This window comes from Miscanthus floridulus, chromosome 7 (assembly GCF_019320115.1).
Source record: "Miscanthus floridulus cultivar M001 chromosome 7, ASM1932011v1, whole genome shotgun sequence".
Lineage (NCBI taxonomy): Eukaryota > Viridiplantae > Streptophyta > Magnoliopsida > Poales > Poaceae > Miscanthus > Miscanthus floridulus.
Genome location: NC_089586.1, coordinates 88,250,174 through 88,267,957, shown reverse-complemented (window position 1 = coordinate 88,267,957; position 17,784 = coordinate 88,250,174). Strand labels below are relative to the sequence as shown.

General features: G+C 51.4%; 1 protein-coding gene across 2 annotated transcripts; it reads right to left on the bottom strand.

Moving 5' to 3' along the window:
* Window positions 1–5,067: 5,067 nt before the first annotated feature.
* Window positions 5,068–9,913, bottom strand: LOC136463725 (uncharacterized). Of its 2 annotated transcripts, none has more exons than XM_066462706.1 (5): window positions 9,114–9,913; window positions 6,374–6,648; window positions 6,086–6,304; window positions 5,714–6,002; window positions 5,068–5,628 (listed from the first exon to the last, which is right to left on the bottom strand). In XM_066462706.1, the coding sequence occupies exon 1, from the start codon at window positions 9,608–9,610 to the stop codon at window positions 9,128–9,130; it is 483 nt and encodes a 160-aa protein (XP_066318803.1). In that variant the 5' UTR covers window positions 9,611–9,913; the 3' UTR covers window positions 5,068–5,628; window positions 5,714–6,002; window positions 6,086–6,304; window positions 6,374–6,648; window positions 9,114–9,127. The 2 variants fall into 2 exon arrangements, with proteins under 2 accessions (XP_066318803.1, XP_066318802.1); XM_066462705.1 differs by lacking the exon at window positions 9,114–9,913 and adding an exon at window positions 6,727–8,806.
* Between the last annotated feature and the right edge of the window lie 7,871 nt (window positions 9,914–17,784).

Here is a 17,784-nt window from a genome sequence, read left to right as displayed (position 1 = left end):
CCGAAAACACATTTTTTAGGATTGAGTTTGATGCTGTTCGCCCGAAGTTTCGCAAAGGTGCGTTCAAGGTCGGTGACAAGGTGGTCAACCCGCTTGGATTTGACTACGATGTCGTCGACATAGGCCTCAACGGTTCGCCCGATGAGGTCTCCGAAGCAACTAAGCATACAGCGCTGGTACGTTGCCCTAGCGTTCTTCAGACCGAACGGCATTGAAATGTAGCAAAATGATCCGAAGGGCGTGATAAAAGATGTCGCGAGCTGGTCGGACTCTTTCATCGCGATTTGATGGTAGCCTGAGTATGCGTCAAGGAAGCAGAGGGTTTCGCACCCCGAGGTGGAATCGACTATTTGGTCTATTCGTGGCAAAGGAAACGGATCCTTTGGACACGCTTTGTTGAGGCCAGTATAATCAACACACATTCTCCATTTCCCGCTCTTTTTTCGGACAAGAACAGGATTTGCTAACCACTCTGGGTGGTATACTTCCTTAATGAATCCTGCGGCCAGTAGTTTGGCTATCTCCTCGCCGATGGCCCTGTGTTTCTCCTCGTCGAAGCGGCGTAGGCGTTGTTTCACTGGCTTGGAGCCCGGGAGGATTTGGAGGGTATGCTCGGCGACCTCCCTCGGGATGCCCGGCATATCCGAGGGTTTCCACGCAAAGATGTCCTTGTTGGCATGGAGGAAGTCGACGAGCGCGCTTTCCTATGCGGAGGAGAGCGCGGTCCCAATACGGACTTTTTTGCCCTCGGAGCTACTGGGATCCAAGAGGACGTCCCTGGAGCCTTCTGCCGATTCAAACGATCCAGACGGCTTCTTTGCGTCGGGTGTCCCTTCAATGACCTCCTCCCTGAGGGTGGCGAGTTCTTCGGACGCGATGACTGCGGATGCGTGTCCGCAGCATTCGACCTCACACTCGTAAGCACGCTGGAAGGAGGTGCCGATGGTGATGACCCCACAAGGGCCCAGTATCTTCAGCTTTAGGTACGTGTAATTGGGTACGGCCATGAACTTCGCGTAACATGGTCGCCCCAGAATGGCATGGAAAGTCCCCGGGAACCCCACTACATCGAAGGTGAGGGTCTCAGTTCGGTAATTGGATTGATCCCCAAAAGTGACGGGTAGGTCAATCTGCCCCAGTGGCACGGCTTGCCTTCCAGGCACGACACCATGGAAAGGTGCTCGGATGGGATGGAGGTGCGTTCGGTCGATGCCCATCTCGTCGAGCGTCTTGGCATACATGATGTTGAGGCCGCTGCCCCCATCCATCAATACCTTGGTGAGCCGCTTTGGACCGACGATCGAGTCGATGACAAGCGGATACCTTCCTGGGTGTGGGATGGCATCCGGATGGTCGGTCCGGTCGAAGGTTATGGCGGATTCCGACCACCGGAGAAAAGCTGGCGTGGCCGGTCCAGCGGTATAGACCTCTCGATGTGCGACCTTTTGGCGGCGCCTAGAGTCGTAGGCCGCTGATCCTCCGAAGATCATGAGGGCACCAGTTGGCGTTGGGAAGGCGTCGTCCTTCTCCTCCGTGTCATCAGTGGTGGGAATAGGCTCCTTCCCCTGCTCCCCCTTGTTCAGGCCCCCGGCCAAGTATTTGTGCATAAGGCCGCATTCCTTGTATAGGTGCTTGGCCGGGAAGGCGTGGTTTGGGCATGGCCCCTCGAGCATTTTCTCGAAGTGGTTCGGAGTGCCCTCCGCGGGCTTCCGGCCACCTTTGCGGTCGGCAACGGCCACGAGTGAGTTGTCGCGCCGTTGCTTCTTATTTTTCCCTTTGGTGGGACGGTTGGAGGCACCTTCGCTGGCATCCTCGTCCCGCCTTGTCTTTTTGTCGGAGCGATCAAAGATGGCTCCGACCGCCTCCTCTCCAGAGGCATGACTGGTGGCGATGTCCAAAAGTTCCTTGGTAGTTCACGGGCCCCTGCGTCCTATCTTGTGGACCAGGGATTCGTAGGTCATCTCGGACAGAAAGGCTCCTATCACGTCGGCATCGGCGACGTTCGGGAGCTCATTGCACTATCGGGAGAAGCGCCGGATGTACCCACGGAGGGTTTCATCGGCCTTCTGACGGCAGTTCTTGAGGTCCCATGGGTTTCTAGGGCGTTTGTACGTGCCCTGGAAATTACCCACGAAGATCTCAGTCAGATCCGCCCAACTCTGAATAGCATTGGACGGTAGGTGCTCCAGCCATGCTCGTGCCGAGTCGGCCAAGAACAGTGGGAGATTGCGGATAATGAAGTTATCATCACTCGCACCACCGGCCTAACATGCAAGCCGATAGTCTTCGAGCCAAAGCCCGGGATTTGTTTCGCCAGAATATTTAGGAATGTTCGTAGGCGGTCGATACCTTAGGGGGAACGCAGCGTTGAGGATGTGCTGGCCAAAGGCCTGAGGGCCTGGTAGGACGGGGCTCGGGCTTTGGTCCTCATTGCTGTCGTAGCGCCCACCACATCGGGGATGATAGCCGCGACGCGCTGCTTCTCCATCGTCACCATGGGCACATCTCCGGGCGTCGATGATGCTGCGTACGTCGCGGCCACGGCCGAGGCGTTGATGTACTGGGATGGCGGAGGGATGCCCGCCGGCTGGCGGTGTTTGGTGTACGGAGGCGTCCTTGGTGGGACGCACTGAGGGCGCGCGCTGGCTGGTGTCGGGTTCGCGTCATCGAGACAACGAACTTTCCGCCTGCTGTGCTGCTGCACGCTCGAGCAACGTGCGAATCTCCCGATAAGCGTGTCGATCCTCGGACGTTGTGGCCTCCAGAAGGCCATGCAGCAAGGCGGTTGCTGCGGCGATGTTCTGGCTGGCTCGGGCAAAGTGAGGAAAGGCCCCATCGTCGGTGAGGATCCTTTGATGTACGGTGCGGGCTGTGGCACGCGCGCGCCCCCCGTCTTTGCGGCGTTCAATCTCGCGATTGATGTCCGCATATTCCCAGACGAGCCCTTGCCCGGCCTCGTCGATCTCTTGCTGCCGGGCCCTCAACTGCTCTATCCTTAGGCGGGATGGGGCTATCATCTCTTCTCTGGATCCGCTGTTAGGGTTGTTTGTAGGGGTGACCCCTTCCCTAGGGGCGCTTTCGACGTGACCTTCGGGGGTCTGTGTCATGAAGCACTCCCGAGATGGGTGGTGGCTCCCCCTACTAGAATCCGAGCTGGAGAGCGATACTGGCTCCTCGTTGAGGAGTTCGTAGAGGGTCTCCGTATCCTGCTCAATCGCCCCCACGAACTCGATGTCCGTGGGTGATTGAACCAAATGTAGCGCCAGAAGGCGGCCAGCGGTCGCCGCAGCGTTGCAGAGACCGAACGGAAACGCTGTCGGAGCGCTCCGTATGGACCCTTCTGAACACAGGGTGGCGTTGTGAGAGGCCTCCTTGGGTGACGGGACTCCCCGGGAGTTGCCCGACGGGGCCTCAAGCCTGAGACGGCTGAGGTTCATGGAAGGGGGAGATGGGGCGGCTGAGTGAGTCAGCGCCAGCTCTCCTCCTAGCGTGACGATGAAATCTAGGTTGCCGAAACGCACGTGTGCGCCTGAGACCCAGGTGATTACGTGGGTAGCCATCCGAGGCCTGATTTGGAACGCGCAAAGCCCCCTACCTGGCGCGCCAACTATCGGTGTTTCGTACGAGCACCGGCAAGTAAATTTATAGTAATGCGCGTTAGGCTCAGATGGTGCGCTAAAGGACACAAGATTTATACTGGTTCAGGCAGAACATCCCTACGTCCAGTTTGCTGCTGCTTGTGTTATTAGCACCGTGAACGGTCTGTAGTAAGGGGTACAAACTATCGAGAGAGGGACTGGTCCCAAGTCTCTGATGGAAGGGTTGAAAGGTGGTCAAGAGCTTTGTAGCCGCTTGACTGTGCGTATGAGTGTGTTCTCTTGTTCGGTCTTATTTTTCGGGGTCCCCCTTGATGGAGGAAGCGCATCCCCTTTTATAGATGAAGGGGCTGGCTTTACAAGGGTGAGGGCTCTAGGACGCGTACTCTACTTAGTCTTGTGGCTCAGTTGTCGATGTCTCTGTAGGATGTCAGATTAGTTTATAGAATGCTGCCCTACGCAGGGTATGGGCTGTAGTACAGTGGTTTTGACTTATGAGCCTCCCCTAGCCTTGCTCCGCACGCCTTTTGGTTCCCATGAGTCCTCGTTGGAGGAACGCGGGGTCGGGGGTCGATGTAGCGCCGTGGCTAAGGCCTTCTGACTAGGTGGGCCTGAGGGGTCGGGAAGCGGGCGTCGCTCCCTCGGGTCCACAGCATGGTGACGGAATATCCGTCGTTCGTGGAGATAGCAAATCCTTTCCTGGAGCATAGCGGTTGTCGTATATCTTCATCGGGTTCCGTGTCCCAGAGCTGAAGGCGGCGCCTACAACTCTATAGGGCGAGATGCACGCACCTGTAATGCCTTTTGGGTTCTGCGGTGCCCGGAAGGGTCTAAAGCATCAGTCCCGTCGTTCCCTGGCAGTCCTTTTCCTGCCAGGGCGCAGGGTATGGTCCTTGGAGCCATGGTTGACCCGAACGTCTTGTCTCGTCCTGTACCCATTATTATGAGGTACAGATATCGACCAGGGCGAGGCTTGTTTTTGGCCGTCGGGTGAGACGGAGACCAATCCCTATCTCTTGGGCGAGACTAACCCCATCCCTCCGGGATCGGGCGAGGCGGAATCCATCCCTCAGCCCTCGGGCGAGACCGAGCCCGCCCTATAGGCGTCGGGCGGGACGAAGATTAGCCTTGAGCCTTTGGGTGAGGCAGGGTTATCCCACAAAGGCGTCGGGTGAGGCTGACCCCGCCCCTCTGGGGTCGGGCGAGACGGAATCCATCCCTAAGCCCTCGTGCGAGACCGAGCCCGCCCTAAAGGCGTCGGGCAAGACGAAGTTTATCCCTCGACCCTCGGGCGAGACCGAGCCCGTCCCAAAGGTGTCGGGCGAGGCGGAACCGAACTCCCGTCACTTGAACAAGGGATGACATGGCGCCCTTATGCGTCCAGAGGTTTTTCACGTTCGGTGGTTATCGGCTCCACCTTCTGGGGTACCCTGGTATTAGGTCCCTGACAAATTTCTAATACATAGCTACATTGATCATTAATAAAGCATGGAACTAACAGACGGCGCAATCAAAAACCCTCAGTCAGAAACATACTGAGTAAGCAACTCATCGTCCGAGTACCAATCCTCAACCACAACCCTGTTGTTGTGGCTAGGCTCACCTGCATTGCCCTGATCTACCTTTAGCTTATAGTAAGCGGCCTCCGCTTCATCTACGGTATCTATGTCCTGAGTGAAGAACGCGTCGTTATCCTCCTCCACCTGCAAGCCTACCTTTGCTAGAGCGATGAGCTCGCTCAGTCTGGTAGTGTTGTCCTCAGCCTCCTCCGCCTGCAAGCCCGCCTCTGCTAGAGCGATGAGCTCGCTCAGTCTACTAGTGTCATCTTTAGCCTCCTCCGCCTGCAAGTCCGCCTCTGCTAGAGCGATGAGCTCGCTGAGTCTGGCAGTGTCGTCCTCATCCTCGTCCCCCTCATCAGACAACACAATCGGTGATTCAACGGTGTGACCACACTTTCTGTGCTCATCTAACTTCTTTTCCTCGTACCTTGCATGAGCCACCTCTACAACATGTTCCTTGCTACATCCAATCCCTTCATATATAAAATGCAATTAGTTAGCAACGCGATTATATTACATTTAAAATCAGGCAACCAAAAAAGGCTTTCAAACACTCACTGGCACATAATGCAACAACATGCTCGTTCAAGACCTGCATCTGTACTCTTGTCTCCTCCCTTGCCTCCTTCCTTGCCCTCTCCTCCTCTAACGTCATCCGTCTCTCCAATCCCCATTTGTCAAGCCCAACGTCGATCGGGTTATAAATACCACGCTGTCTAGCAAACTCACGCATCTTGTCTTTGTGATGTTACAAATACCTCTTCCATGCAATTACTTGCTTCCCCTTCAGTTCATCCAAGAACTTAGCTTGACCATCATAACATTCCCACCTGCATTTCCTAGTGCTCTATTCAAACGAAAAATTATATCATATATGTCTTAGCAAAAGAAACAAAATACGATTTCATGGTTACCACAAAAATAACCAACCTCATCATAGTCAACCATATGGCCGCAATAATGGACTATTCCAAGCTTTGAAGGGACTAGACCGTAGTTGGATTTAACACCACATTCGCACTTGACTGGAGGTTCTTTGTAAATTAACCTTTCTTTCTTCTTTTGCTTTGCCTTTGGAGGTTCTTCGAGCTATTTGTTCTTAGGACCATACAACCACTCCTTGAAACGACACTTCACCATTGAATACACCTAAAAAATGTGACATTAGTACATGAACACATATAGCTCAATATTTCAACACATACACTTTGCACTTACTTCATGCTATTTGAACATACAAACTCCAACGTATTCTCAGGGTTTATCACAGCTCGATCTCCGCAATCGCACAGAGGAGGTTCTTCGAGTCGTCTAACTACGGCTAAGTGCTTCTCCTTAGCCATCATTGGAGGGGGGTTAGAGGGAGGTGGAACCTACCGCTCGAAGTGCTCTCATGGATGTCGCCCTCTCCACCAATCATCGAAAAGGAGGTACCTGGGGTCAAACTTGCCTGCACCATCGATCCACTGAAAGAAAAAGCACCTCTCATGGGCCTAAATAAGAAAATTTCAACAAAATATTAGTAACCTAGTAATACAAATAAAGAAAAACATACGAAAATAATTACTTACATTAAAACGACTGCATGTGTAGAAGCAACGAGTCGTTGTGTCTGGATGTCTCAATTGAAACACGTTGGCCAGACAACCATAGTCACAGTTAGGGATAGGAAGTTCAGGAGGGATGGGGGCATCTTTGCTAGACTCGTCGGGGTACAATTCTCTAGGACGACCCTGTTTTCGCTACAACTGCTCCCGAAACATGTCTTCCATCTACATGGTAAACATACTTCTAACTAAATAATTAACCTTAACATTGACAAAATCAAACTAATATCTTCCTTCAAACCATAGCCCATAGTTCCCAAACATAATTTTCCTCCTAACCTTAACTCCCATTCATAATATCCTATCCACCATTCAAACAAAAATAAAAAGTGTGTCATTACCTTGAACGAGGACGAGGAGGGAGGGAGACGGCCGGGGAATGGAAGGGAAGGGAGGGAGGCGGCAACGGAGGGCCGGGCGGGCGGCGAGCGCGGCGGCCAGGCGCGGGGTCTTGCTGCTCGGGCAGCGGGGGACTGGCCGCGGGGGTTTTATTCGCCTCTGCCGCGCCACGGATCAGGGCGCGGCACTGCCATGCCAAGATCGGTGGCGCGGCAAGCCCTGCCACGTCACCGGTCAGCGATTCCGGTCGTCGCCACGTCAGCCCGCTGCTGTGCCACCATGCATGGCGCGACACAGGCATTTGGCTGCACCATGGCAATAGGCGCGACCAAAAGTGTTAGTTTTAAAAAAACAGACAGTGTTAGATTTAAAATTAGTTTTTAAAAAGTGTTAAAATTAAAAAAATCCACAGGGGACATGCGTCCAGACCGGTTGTCTACGAGAGTCGAAGCTCTCTAATGCACTATGGGCTGATCGAGTTGGATTAGGTCACGGAGGACATGGATATAGCTCGCCCTTCCTGTCACAATGTCTATGCAAAGCCATCGGCCCTAGACCGTTGCCACCAAACCACGCCGTTTTGCTCTTATGAAGTGTCAAGGGTTTTGTCTTGAAAGAAATGTTATGTGTTTCTCTCTTATGATCTTTTTCTTCAGCTACAACATTATAAGGAATATAAATTTGAGAGGACGCGGGGGTTCAGGAAGATGTAGGGGTTGTTTTGAAATAAATGGTATGTGTTTCTCTTATATGCTTTGTTTCAACTACAGTACATGAAATCAAATTTGTAGAAATGCTATATCGCACCTGATAAAAAACTCCCCTCTCCCAAACCCCCGTCTCACCCTTTCACACATACACCAGGGGTTCAGGGCCTCGTTTTCTCCTATCCCAATGAGCTTTTAGTATAGAGAGGAGGCATACCTGTCCAACAAACCTAGAAGGAGCTCTAGGGTGGTGGAGGCGGTCAAGATAGCGATGTGATGAGGCGGAGGGGGTTCCTTCTACCACGAGCGACGGTGGGTAACCGGTTGGGTGGTGAAGTGGTGATGTGAATGCCACCGTTAGAATGAGATAACATGAGAATGGTGGAGACAAAGCTGATTTAGGGACGAGAGCCACCTGTGGTGAGATACGAGTTTCGATAGATTGGCATTTGTGATAAGAGACGGAGGAGGGAAGGGTAGTGGAGGACTCCACCATGGCAAGCATGCAGTTGATAGCGCTGTCTAGATGAAGTGGAGAGGGTCAATATTTCCGCAAAAAAAACACAGGGTCAATAAGAACAAGATAGGGAAGAGATGAGAAGAGTCAAGTTTTTTTGAGCCACTCAGTTTTTATCTAAGGGCTAGAGATTTAGGTGTGGGAGGAGGAAAAAATTAAACCACTGTCGACTGAAGATTCGTTTTTTCTCTTAGTCATCTTCAACCTCCATCTCTTCTTCCTCGCGCCCACTCCTCGTTCTCGCCCCCGCCTCTCATCCTTATTGTGTCCTCGCCCCCGCCTGCCTCGTCGGCGGCCGCAACCTCCTCCTCCTCGTCCTTGCCCCCGCCGCCGCCCACCACCTCGCACCAGGGCCCCTAAGCCACCCGGCCTCCTTTCCCCACCGCTGGCAAGCCTGCCTCCCCCGGCCGGGCCCTTCTATGCCCACCGGAGTTGGGAAAGATAGGGGGTGGAGTGGCCGTCGGGCGCGGCCGCGGCCGCGGCCGCCAGGGAAGAGCTCGCCGTCTATTTTGTGGCCGTCAGAGTTGGAAGAGGTGACGCGGGAGGAAGATGAATTTGTGGCTGTCGATTCTCGATCGGACACACCAGCCCGTCGACGGACGGATAAGCGAGTTCTCAAGTCACTGTGTTTGAGTATTTGTCAAAAATTAAAGTGTAGACAATCCTTAAAACTAAATTGCTGCGCGTGTGAATGAAAAATTACAATTGCGAACTAGAAAGATTCTTTTTTCTAAATCTCATGATAAAATTTAGCCATTTACAGTACTTGGGACTTGAGAGAGACGGACCGACGGAGAGCACGCTAGCTGCTTGGTTCCTCGAACCCGAACCTCTTCGAGGTGGAGCGAAGGAACAGGTTCCTCAGGCTGCGGCCGCTCTCCCTGCCCCGCTTCTCCGCTGCTCCCCGCGCGTCGCCCCCATCCTGCGGCGCGGCGGCGGCGTGGTCGGCGATGACGAGGCCGGACTCGAGCCTCCGCGCCACGGCGACGAGCTCGTACGGGTCCCACAGCGACTGCGCGAAGTCCCACGACCTCCCGCGGGCCCGGGCACGGCGAGCGTCCGGTGCCGCAGCCGCCGCCGCCATGGCCTCTAGCTTGAACCGAGATGGGCGGTGCGGCGCCGCGCCAGCGCGGGCCCGCGCGCCAGCGCCGCCGGCGGGGTCGTTCGCGCCCGCCCCCGACGGCCGCGGGTTGCCCAACTGCGCGTGCCACGCCTGCGCCACTGCCTTGAGCAGCTCCACGTCGACGTCCCTGGACGCACGCGACCCCGCCGACGAGCTCTTCATGTCGCGTGCGTGGCGCCGTCTGACTACCGCGCCGGCGTGGCGCTCGGCGGGCAGCGAGCCGTGAGCGAGAGCGGATTAGGTTCGAGCCGTTGTTTCGGCGGGTAACGACGGACGGTGGCCTCTGGGTTGTCCGCGTATCGATCGGCCTCACGTCTCTGCAACGCAAGAGGCCAAGAGCAGCGTCACCGTCACGTCAGAGGGTCGCACCATATCTTCCCACAAGATCAGCGGGCAGAGAATGCTGGAGCTCCACATCTTCTTCTGCACCTACTGCAGGCGCGACGTACGTGTGCAGCTTCACGAAAAAAACAAAACAAAAACAAAAAAGAGTTAAATGCGTAAGGGGACCTCTAACTTGTAAGCATTTGAAATATATTTCTACGTCCTTAAACTTGTTAAGTGGTGCACCACAGGTCTATACCGTAGTCAATTTTAGCAGACATGATATGTCATGAATTTTTCATTTAAGCCTTCACATTTATTTTTCTCATAAAAAATTACCCTTCCTTTTCTCTCATCCTTTGCACGTCGTCGGATACGGCTCGGCGTCCAGCGGCCAGTACAGCGTCATCTCCGGCGCGTACGGCCTGCTCTGGCGCGAGCTCCGGCGGAGCGATCCACCCGTCGCGCCTGCGCCGGTACGCCAGCACGTCGGGGCGGGGCTCATCTCCGCCGTCGTGGCGCAGATGGACCACGACGGGGTCAGCCGTCGTCAAGGGGCTCCTGAAGACCTGAACCGAGCCATGTTTCGCATGCTCGTCGCTATGTGCTTCGCTGAGGCGCTCGTCGCCGACAACACCGTCATCCCGTCCGTTGAGGCGTTACAAAGGGAGTTCGTCACGTCGGCCATCGGCTTCCGGGTGTTAGGCATGTGCCCCACGGTCACCAAGGTCCTATTCTGGCGACGGTCGAAGAGGATGCTGTCCCTCCGGTGGCGGCAGGAGGAGCTATTCGTACCTTGGCGCCGTCGTGCTGGAGGGGCTCCGGGCTGCGTCGTGCTCGACGCGATCGCCGTCGCCGCGATGCAGGGATTGGGCTCGATGAGGATGGCCGTCCTCGCGCTATGGGATGGCCGCGACAATTCCTTCCTTTCTCACGGTGCCCACGGCGATCGCGGTGTCTCGCGCTTCTTTTCTCGGGCGGTGGATCGCCGTGAGCCCAACTCGAATCCCTGCCGCGGACCGCGTCCTAGCGGGGAGCGAGCCCATGAAAGGAACGTCATCCACGAGCCCGAGGCGCACGCAGCAGGCGACGACGACGTTCCACTTGACGGGCGGCGCGTCCTCCGTCTCGAGTACCCGCTTGGCCGCGCCCACTTCCGCGCTCTCGGCGTACATGCCGGCGAGGAAGCCCGGCACGAGCGGGTGCGCGGCGACGTGGGCCACCTTGCAGTAGCGGATCCAGTCAAAATTCCACTGATGTCATAAGTACTACGTTATGACTTAAGTTCACGTATGAGCATCAATTTACAATGAAAATCTCAGGAAATCAATGAACAGGGCTGGCTCCGCCCCTGCCACCTTGGCGGCGTGCGCGTGCACGGCCCGACCCCTGCGCGGCCGCACGCGTAACCGTCGGCAGCCACCCCGCGCGCCCGCATCTCCACGAATGCGGAAATCGCGTCGCCCCACTCCTCCGCCTCGGCGAGCATGGCGACGCGCTTGTTCCACAGAATCGCGTCATCGTCGCGTCGCCATCCTCCGCCGCCGCCGCTGTCGCCTCCTAGAGCAGGCGCCGGGCCCAGGCGCACGAGGAGGTCGACGAGCGCGCACGCGACGCGCGGACGGAGCCCGTGATCTCGCGCAGACCCCTCCACTTCCACTCTTCAGTTTCCTGTCCAAGTCCGACGACGCGAGACAGCGAGAGTACAAAAAGTCAAGAACTTTCGATGCGCGCGTGGCTGCCGGCCTCCGTGCGAGTCCGTTGACGACCACCGTGACCAACGACGCGCAGACGTTGTACCCGAGCCGTATCCGACGACGTGCAGTCGTGCAGAGTATGAGAGAGAAGGAAGGGTAATTTTTTATGGAAAAAATAAATGTGAGGGCTTAAATAAAAAATTCATGCCATGCTAGCATGCCACGTCAGCTAAAATTGACCATATGGCTGGTATGAACTTGTGGTGCACCACTTAACAAGTTTAGAGATTCAGAAATATATTTTCAAAGTTCATGGACCTAAGTTCGAGGAACGCTGGTGTATTTAACTAAAAAAACTAGTTTACTCCCTCAGTTCTAAATTATAAGTCGCTCGACTCTTTTGATACATCTATTTTACTACGTCTAGATATAATAACATATCTAGATGTATAGCAAAATAGACGAAACAAAAAAAATCAAAGTGACTTATAATTTGGAACAGAGGGAGCAGTTTGCTGTTGACCTCTACAAATGAAGCAACCATGCCATTCTGCAATGGGTTGGGATATGGTTGGACCGGTGGCTCAGTCTCAGCCTCAGCTCATCGATCTGTTCAACACAGGACACGTAGCAAGTGGCAACGCCACTACCAATTTCAGTAGAAGATGTTTCCAAACATTAGGTGCATAATTGCATTATTCATTTTGGGACTAACAAGTGAAAGAGATGCTGCCCGTAGATCATGCAGGCATGTACATATGCCTTTGTCTCATAATCAATAGCGGAAGCGAGGAGCTTCTCGATATCCTAGTAAAAGTACTGAGTCGTCAGCGGAAGCTTGCATCTCTACCATCCTTAAGCTTCCACATTTATATTATGTACTTAGGTTGTGTGATTTACTTTTCTAGCTTAGTTTGGTAGGCTAGTTGATAGAATTGGAACTTAGGTTGCATAATTTTTTTTACGGTAGAGATAGCAATACACCTAGCAAAATCTTAGTTGCACATCTAGATAGTTTACTGTATTGCATAGGGTTTTTTTATCATGTATTGTATAGGTTTTGATTAGATGGATTTTAGAGGCCGTAGTTTTAGAAGTATATTATAAGTTGTCTAATTCAATTCCGTCTTAGGTGTCATGGTCCCTTCAAGAAAGAGAGAGATCGAGATGGTGACATGTCGGCGCGAAGAGCCCACGAGCGAGGAGAGAGAATGAGATGGAGAAGTGGAAAATGGAGTTAGGGTTTGGCGTAGGCAAGGTGGGGTGTGGCTGCCACGGGCTGTAGCTTGCTTTTTATATGGCCGCTAATGGGCCAAGCCTCCAACGGTCGGGCAGGGACTGGGGGCCGGCTCCCTCCTGTTGGTGATGGGCCGGCCTTAGTGGGCCAACCTCTTGAATCGGGTGGTACTTGGGCCGTCACGTCATGCCCAGGTCAGGCGCCCTAAGCGTCATCCATATGATGAACTTCTTGGTGGATCCTAAATTCCTAATGGGCAAATGGTTGATACGTCACTAACTCTTCCAGCACTTCTTGCTGGTAATCTTGAAGGAAAGGCTGCTATTACACATTCAAAGCTGGTTCCCCGCGGTGACTAAGGGGGTGTTTGGTTGCACCTCATAAATTTTAGTCGCTGTCTCATTGAATGTTTGGACATATGTATGTAGCATTAAATATAGACTAATTACAAAACTAATTATATAGTTTGCGACTAATTTGCGAGATGAATCTTTTAAGCCTAATTAGTCCATAATTTAATAATGTTTTGCTACAGTAACATGTGCTGATGATGGGTTAATTAGCCTTAAAAATTTCATCTCGTGTAGTACTGACAGATTATGTAATTTATTTTTTTATTAGTATCTGAATACCTCATGCAATATCCTTCCGACATACCTCCTAAATTTTAGTCACTGGATCTAAACACCGCCTAAAACTAGGTCACCTCTCAGTAGAGAGTATGCCACAACTATTTTGTGGTGGCTTTGTTATGCTGACATTGAGCAAAGGAGGGCAACAGAAAGTGGGGAAGCTAGGGGGCTAGGGGGGATGCCCCCTTCCCCAAGGTTGATGATTTTTTTAACCCCCCAAGGTCATCAAGACACGTAGCAAGTAGCAACGCCGCTACCAATTTTCAGTAGAAGATGTTTCCAAATTCCAACTGTAGGTGCATAATTGCATTATTCGTTTTGGGGACTAACAAGTGAAAGAGATGCTGCCCCGTACATCATGCAGGCATGTACACATATGCCTTTGTCTCAGAATCAATAGCGGATTTTGGCGGCTCCACGTTAATACGTTATCCTTTTGCATGACATACGTGCGGCCATGAATATTTGCTTGCTCCCCCTCAAAAAAGGAAATACAATTCTAATTTGTTTCTAAATCAATCCAAAGTTTAACCGTACATCTCCAATAGTTTAAAAAAACAACGGTAAATCAATAAGTTTTTTAAGCGACTAAAAGAATGTAGGAGCACATTTGTTGGTTTCCTCCAACAATTTTTAAAATCTTGTTCATAAAATATAGAAGATAATTTTACATCAAGAATTTCGAACTATTTTCAAGTCACCCTAACCTCTTTGTACTTTCTTTCTCTTTGGTATATTTTCATTGGGAGTCTATGCTACTCTTTATTCTTGTTCACATCCTTCCACCTTCAGATTTGACAGATTCATATACGCGTATATTTCCGCACCATTGGGTAAGTGCGAAAAGATTGAGACTTCACATAGGGAGTTGTTAGAGATTAATTTTTTTAATCTTGCCAAAATATCCAGATTGGGGGTGAATTTTGGAAACTCTTGGAGGAACTCTAATAAATACATGAAAAATAGTATGTTTTTCTATAGTAAAACTATTATGAGACAACAATGATGATACTATTTTCTATAACTCGGTTAAATTTAAGAAAATTTGATTTGACCCAAACTAGAATTACGTTTGTTTTAAAAAGGAAAGAGTAGATGACATCGCAAAGAAGAATTTCATACGGAGTGGTGCATTCCATTGGTTGGGCCTGCTGAAGCAAAAGAATTTAGTCGGAAACAGTCTGGTTTCTTCAGAATTTGATCAAATTCATGTGTTTCCGTTCAGTGATGATGATGATCCACTGAACTTGCTTGCGCAAGCAAGACCAACTGACAGGAACAACAATGATGCTCCTTGTCTGGATAATATCTCTCCTTAAGTGCTACACTATGTTGTAGCCCTTTTGGATTTTGACCGAACAATAAGGCGCAAAGAAAAGGTGGCTTCGATTAGTGAGCATCCACATCCAGCCGACAAGGAGAACACTTCGATCGATTGTATATGCGGACTACGACGAAACACCCAAAAGTTCTCGGTTCCAAGCTAGTAATAGCTGTGATCATGGCCGGATGGAGACCTCCATTGCTTCTGCTAACTATTGGAGGGAACACATCAGAGCACTACCGAGAATTGTTGTATAAAAAAACTAAGGCATTGGCTGTATTATTAACCTTGCTCTAATAGTTAGCAGAAGCAATGGAGGTCAGTCAGCAACTCCATCAGAACACATCGGTTCCAAGCAAGGATTCATACACTGGCTGTATTATTAACCTTACTCTAATATCCAGGCTTTGCGAGCGTCCACTAGCCGCAAATGCCCACTATCACTAGGCTTGGACCGCCTGGTGATGAATGAGTTTCATGTCCATTTTTCAATGCTCTCATATTTTGAAAACAGTGAAAAAAAATATGACACTTGTGCACTGACCGGCGCTACTCACATGTAGTACTCCTTAAATGTCACCGAGTCACATAAAAAGCAAATTAATCCTACCAAGATTATCACACCGTAGGAATAAGTTCAAAATGAGTGCATTTATTACATTCAGCAACCAGAATATTTTACCGTAATTACATGCTCCAGCCACAACAGAAGAGTTCCCTTTGTTTTTCTTCAATCAGAACAGTGAAAAGATTGCCACCAGACCAAATTGAAAAGCTACGGGCCTTCTGGATAACATGATAAAAAAAAACATGGTATAATTGGTGCTGAAAAGACATTAATTTATTCTACTTTTTGAACTGTATGCAAAAGGCTTTTGGAAAATCATCTTTGACAGATTGCACGACTAACAAGTGCAAGATACCACACATTCCACAGGCTAGGTACAAAAGAATGGAATGGTTCTGTTGCATGAAGATGCTTGCGGAATAAAATAAAAATAAAATGAACATGAAAGTTGCAAAAAAAAAATTATGGCATCGGTTCCCTATGCAAGATGAACACAACCAAAAATTATAGAGACAACGTATATATTTCATCCAAATCATGTCATATATCATAAGTTACAAACACACAGTGAGGAGACTACCAACCACTTTAGAAAGACAACATATATCTTATAGACACACAATTAAGGACGACTGACGGGCCTTTTTTACGAGGCGGCCTACACTAAAAAAAAAAACATGCGATGCTTGGTGGTAAGTTCGGTCAAGGAACACCTACTGCATGCCTTCGAGCCTTGCTCAACACAGCTTGTACCAAGTATTTTTCCTATTATTGCTCTATTGGTCTGTTGCTTAACATACATAGCTTTGCACCAAGTATTTTCCCCATTATTGTTTTATAAGTCTGCCTTTAACGTCATTCCACATTAGGTGGAGGCTAGCCTCAACGAGCATATCATCCCCAACAACATAACCAAATCGTCGGTCGGGTTGAAAGCTAAAAATAAATAAAAAGAAGAAGAAATGGAGAGTATAGATATACATAGCATTGATGATGCAATAATGATACAATAAAGACGTTTGTTAGGACGTGCTCCGGCAAAAAAAAAATCATCTGCCCGTTCTATTTCCCGCAGGGTCTCTTTCCCCGTCCCCGCCCGAACACCGTGCCCCACTCCGCGCTAGTTGTTGTTGCTTTCACCCGTCGCTCACTCAAGCCTCATCCTGCCCGCGACGCTTTGGCTCTCCCATCCCGCGCCGCGCTCCATCTTGCGCTGTGCTGCGCACTCCATCTCCTCCCTCACCCCAACCCCAACCCCCACCCCGACCCACACAGGCACGGTCGCATCCGTCCCTATGCTGTCGCTGCCCGGCCGGTCGGCTCCGACGGGTTCGTGCTATCGGCGGCGGCGAGGGTACTGTAGCAGCGCACGGCGTCAGGGTGGCCTAGGAGATGGCGCTCCTCGCAGGGCCCTACTAGGCAGCAGACCTCCTCGGCCTCCTGCTCGGCTAGGCCTCCTCGGCCTCCTCCTTCTCCACTATTGCCACTCCAATCCCCACCTGGTAGGCCGTAGCCACGCGGTGAACACTGTGTTTCAAGTGTTTCAACACTATGTTTCAAGTGTTTCAGATATTTCAAAGTTATGTTTAAAGTGTTTCATCTGGATGTTGCAAAAGTAGATCTGGATGTTGCATATGTTGCAATGACAAAATACACATATTGCAAGCCTATGTTTCAAGTGTTTCACGTGTTTCAGACATATGTTGCAAATATTTCATCTGGATATTTTCAAAGTAGATCTTGGTGTTGCACATGTTGCAATGACTATACACGCATGTTTCAAGTGTTTCATCTGCTTTCACACGTATGTTGCAAATGTTTTATCTAGATGTTTTAAAAGTAGATCTAGTGTTGCACGTGTTTTTTAACTCTGGTGTTGGACATGTCACAATGGCACCGGTAGCTGGTGTTACAACGGCCTTCCTCGCACGACGTGCCTCGCCCTCCTCTCCCTCCCCTTACTTCCCTCCATCTTCTTACCGTGGCCGTTCGAGCTCGGCGGGAAAACCATACCCGACCAGCGCGCAGGCACCCACGAAGGTGGTGGCCTTAGGTGGGCCAGACAACAGCGCGATGCCCGCGTCGTGGCCCCGCAGCAAGTTGAGGTCCGTGCCGTCCGCTCACTACGCGCGGGAACAGAGCAGCCACAAGCGTCCGGATTCTGGCGTCCGTCCAAACGTCCGAGCGCTAGTCCTCCGTTGATGGTGAGAGCAGTTTTTTCGAAGTACGTGTGAGCCTAGTTGTCGGGTACCATAAAAAGGGGTCCCCTAAGCGAAAACCGAAAAAATCGCTTAGACCCTATCAAAATCAAAGCCAAGAGACAACTATTGGCTAACCCCTGGCCTTGTCCGAGGCTACCGACTCTCCGCCTCGCTCGAGGCCTCACACGAAAGGCCTCGGACGGCCTATCGATTCTCTGCCTCGCTCGAGGCCTCGGACAGGCTACCGATTCTCCATCTCACTCGAGGCCTCGCACGTGAGGCCTCGGATGAGTAACCGATTCTCCATCTCGCTCGAGGCCGGCTCGGCGACAGCCCCGCCGCCTCCGCCTCGA

Bases quoted from the DNA above. Each gene is read 5' to 3' on its own strand.
- LOC136463725 (XM_066462705.1), bottom strand. From the start codon at position 5,888: ATGCGTGAGTTTGCTAGACAGCGTGGTATTTATAACCCGATCGACGTT. The intron at 5,629-5,713 runs GTGAGTGTTTGA...TTATATATGAAG, and splicing joins TGTTGTTGCATTATGTGCCA to GGATTGGATGTAGCAAGGAA.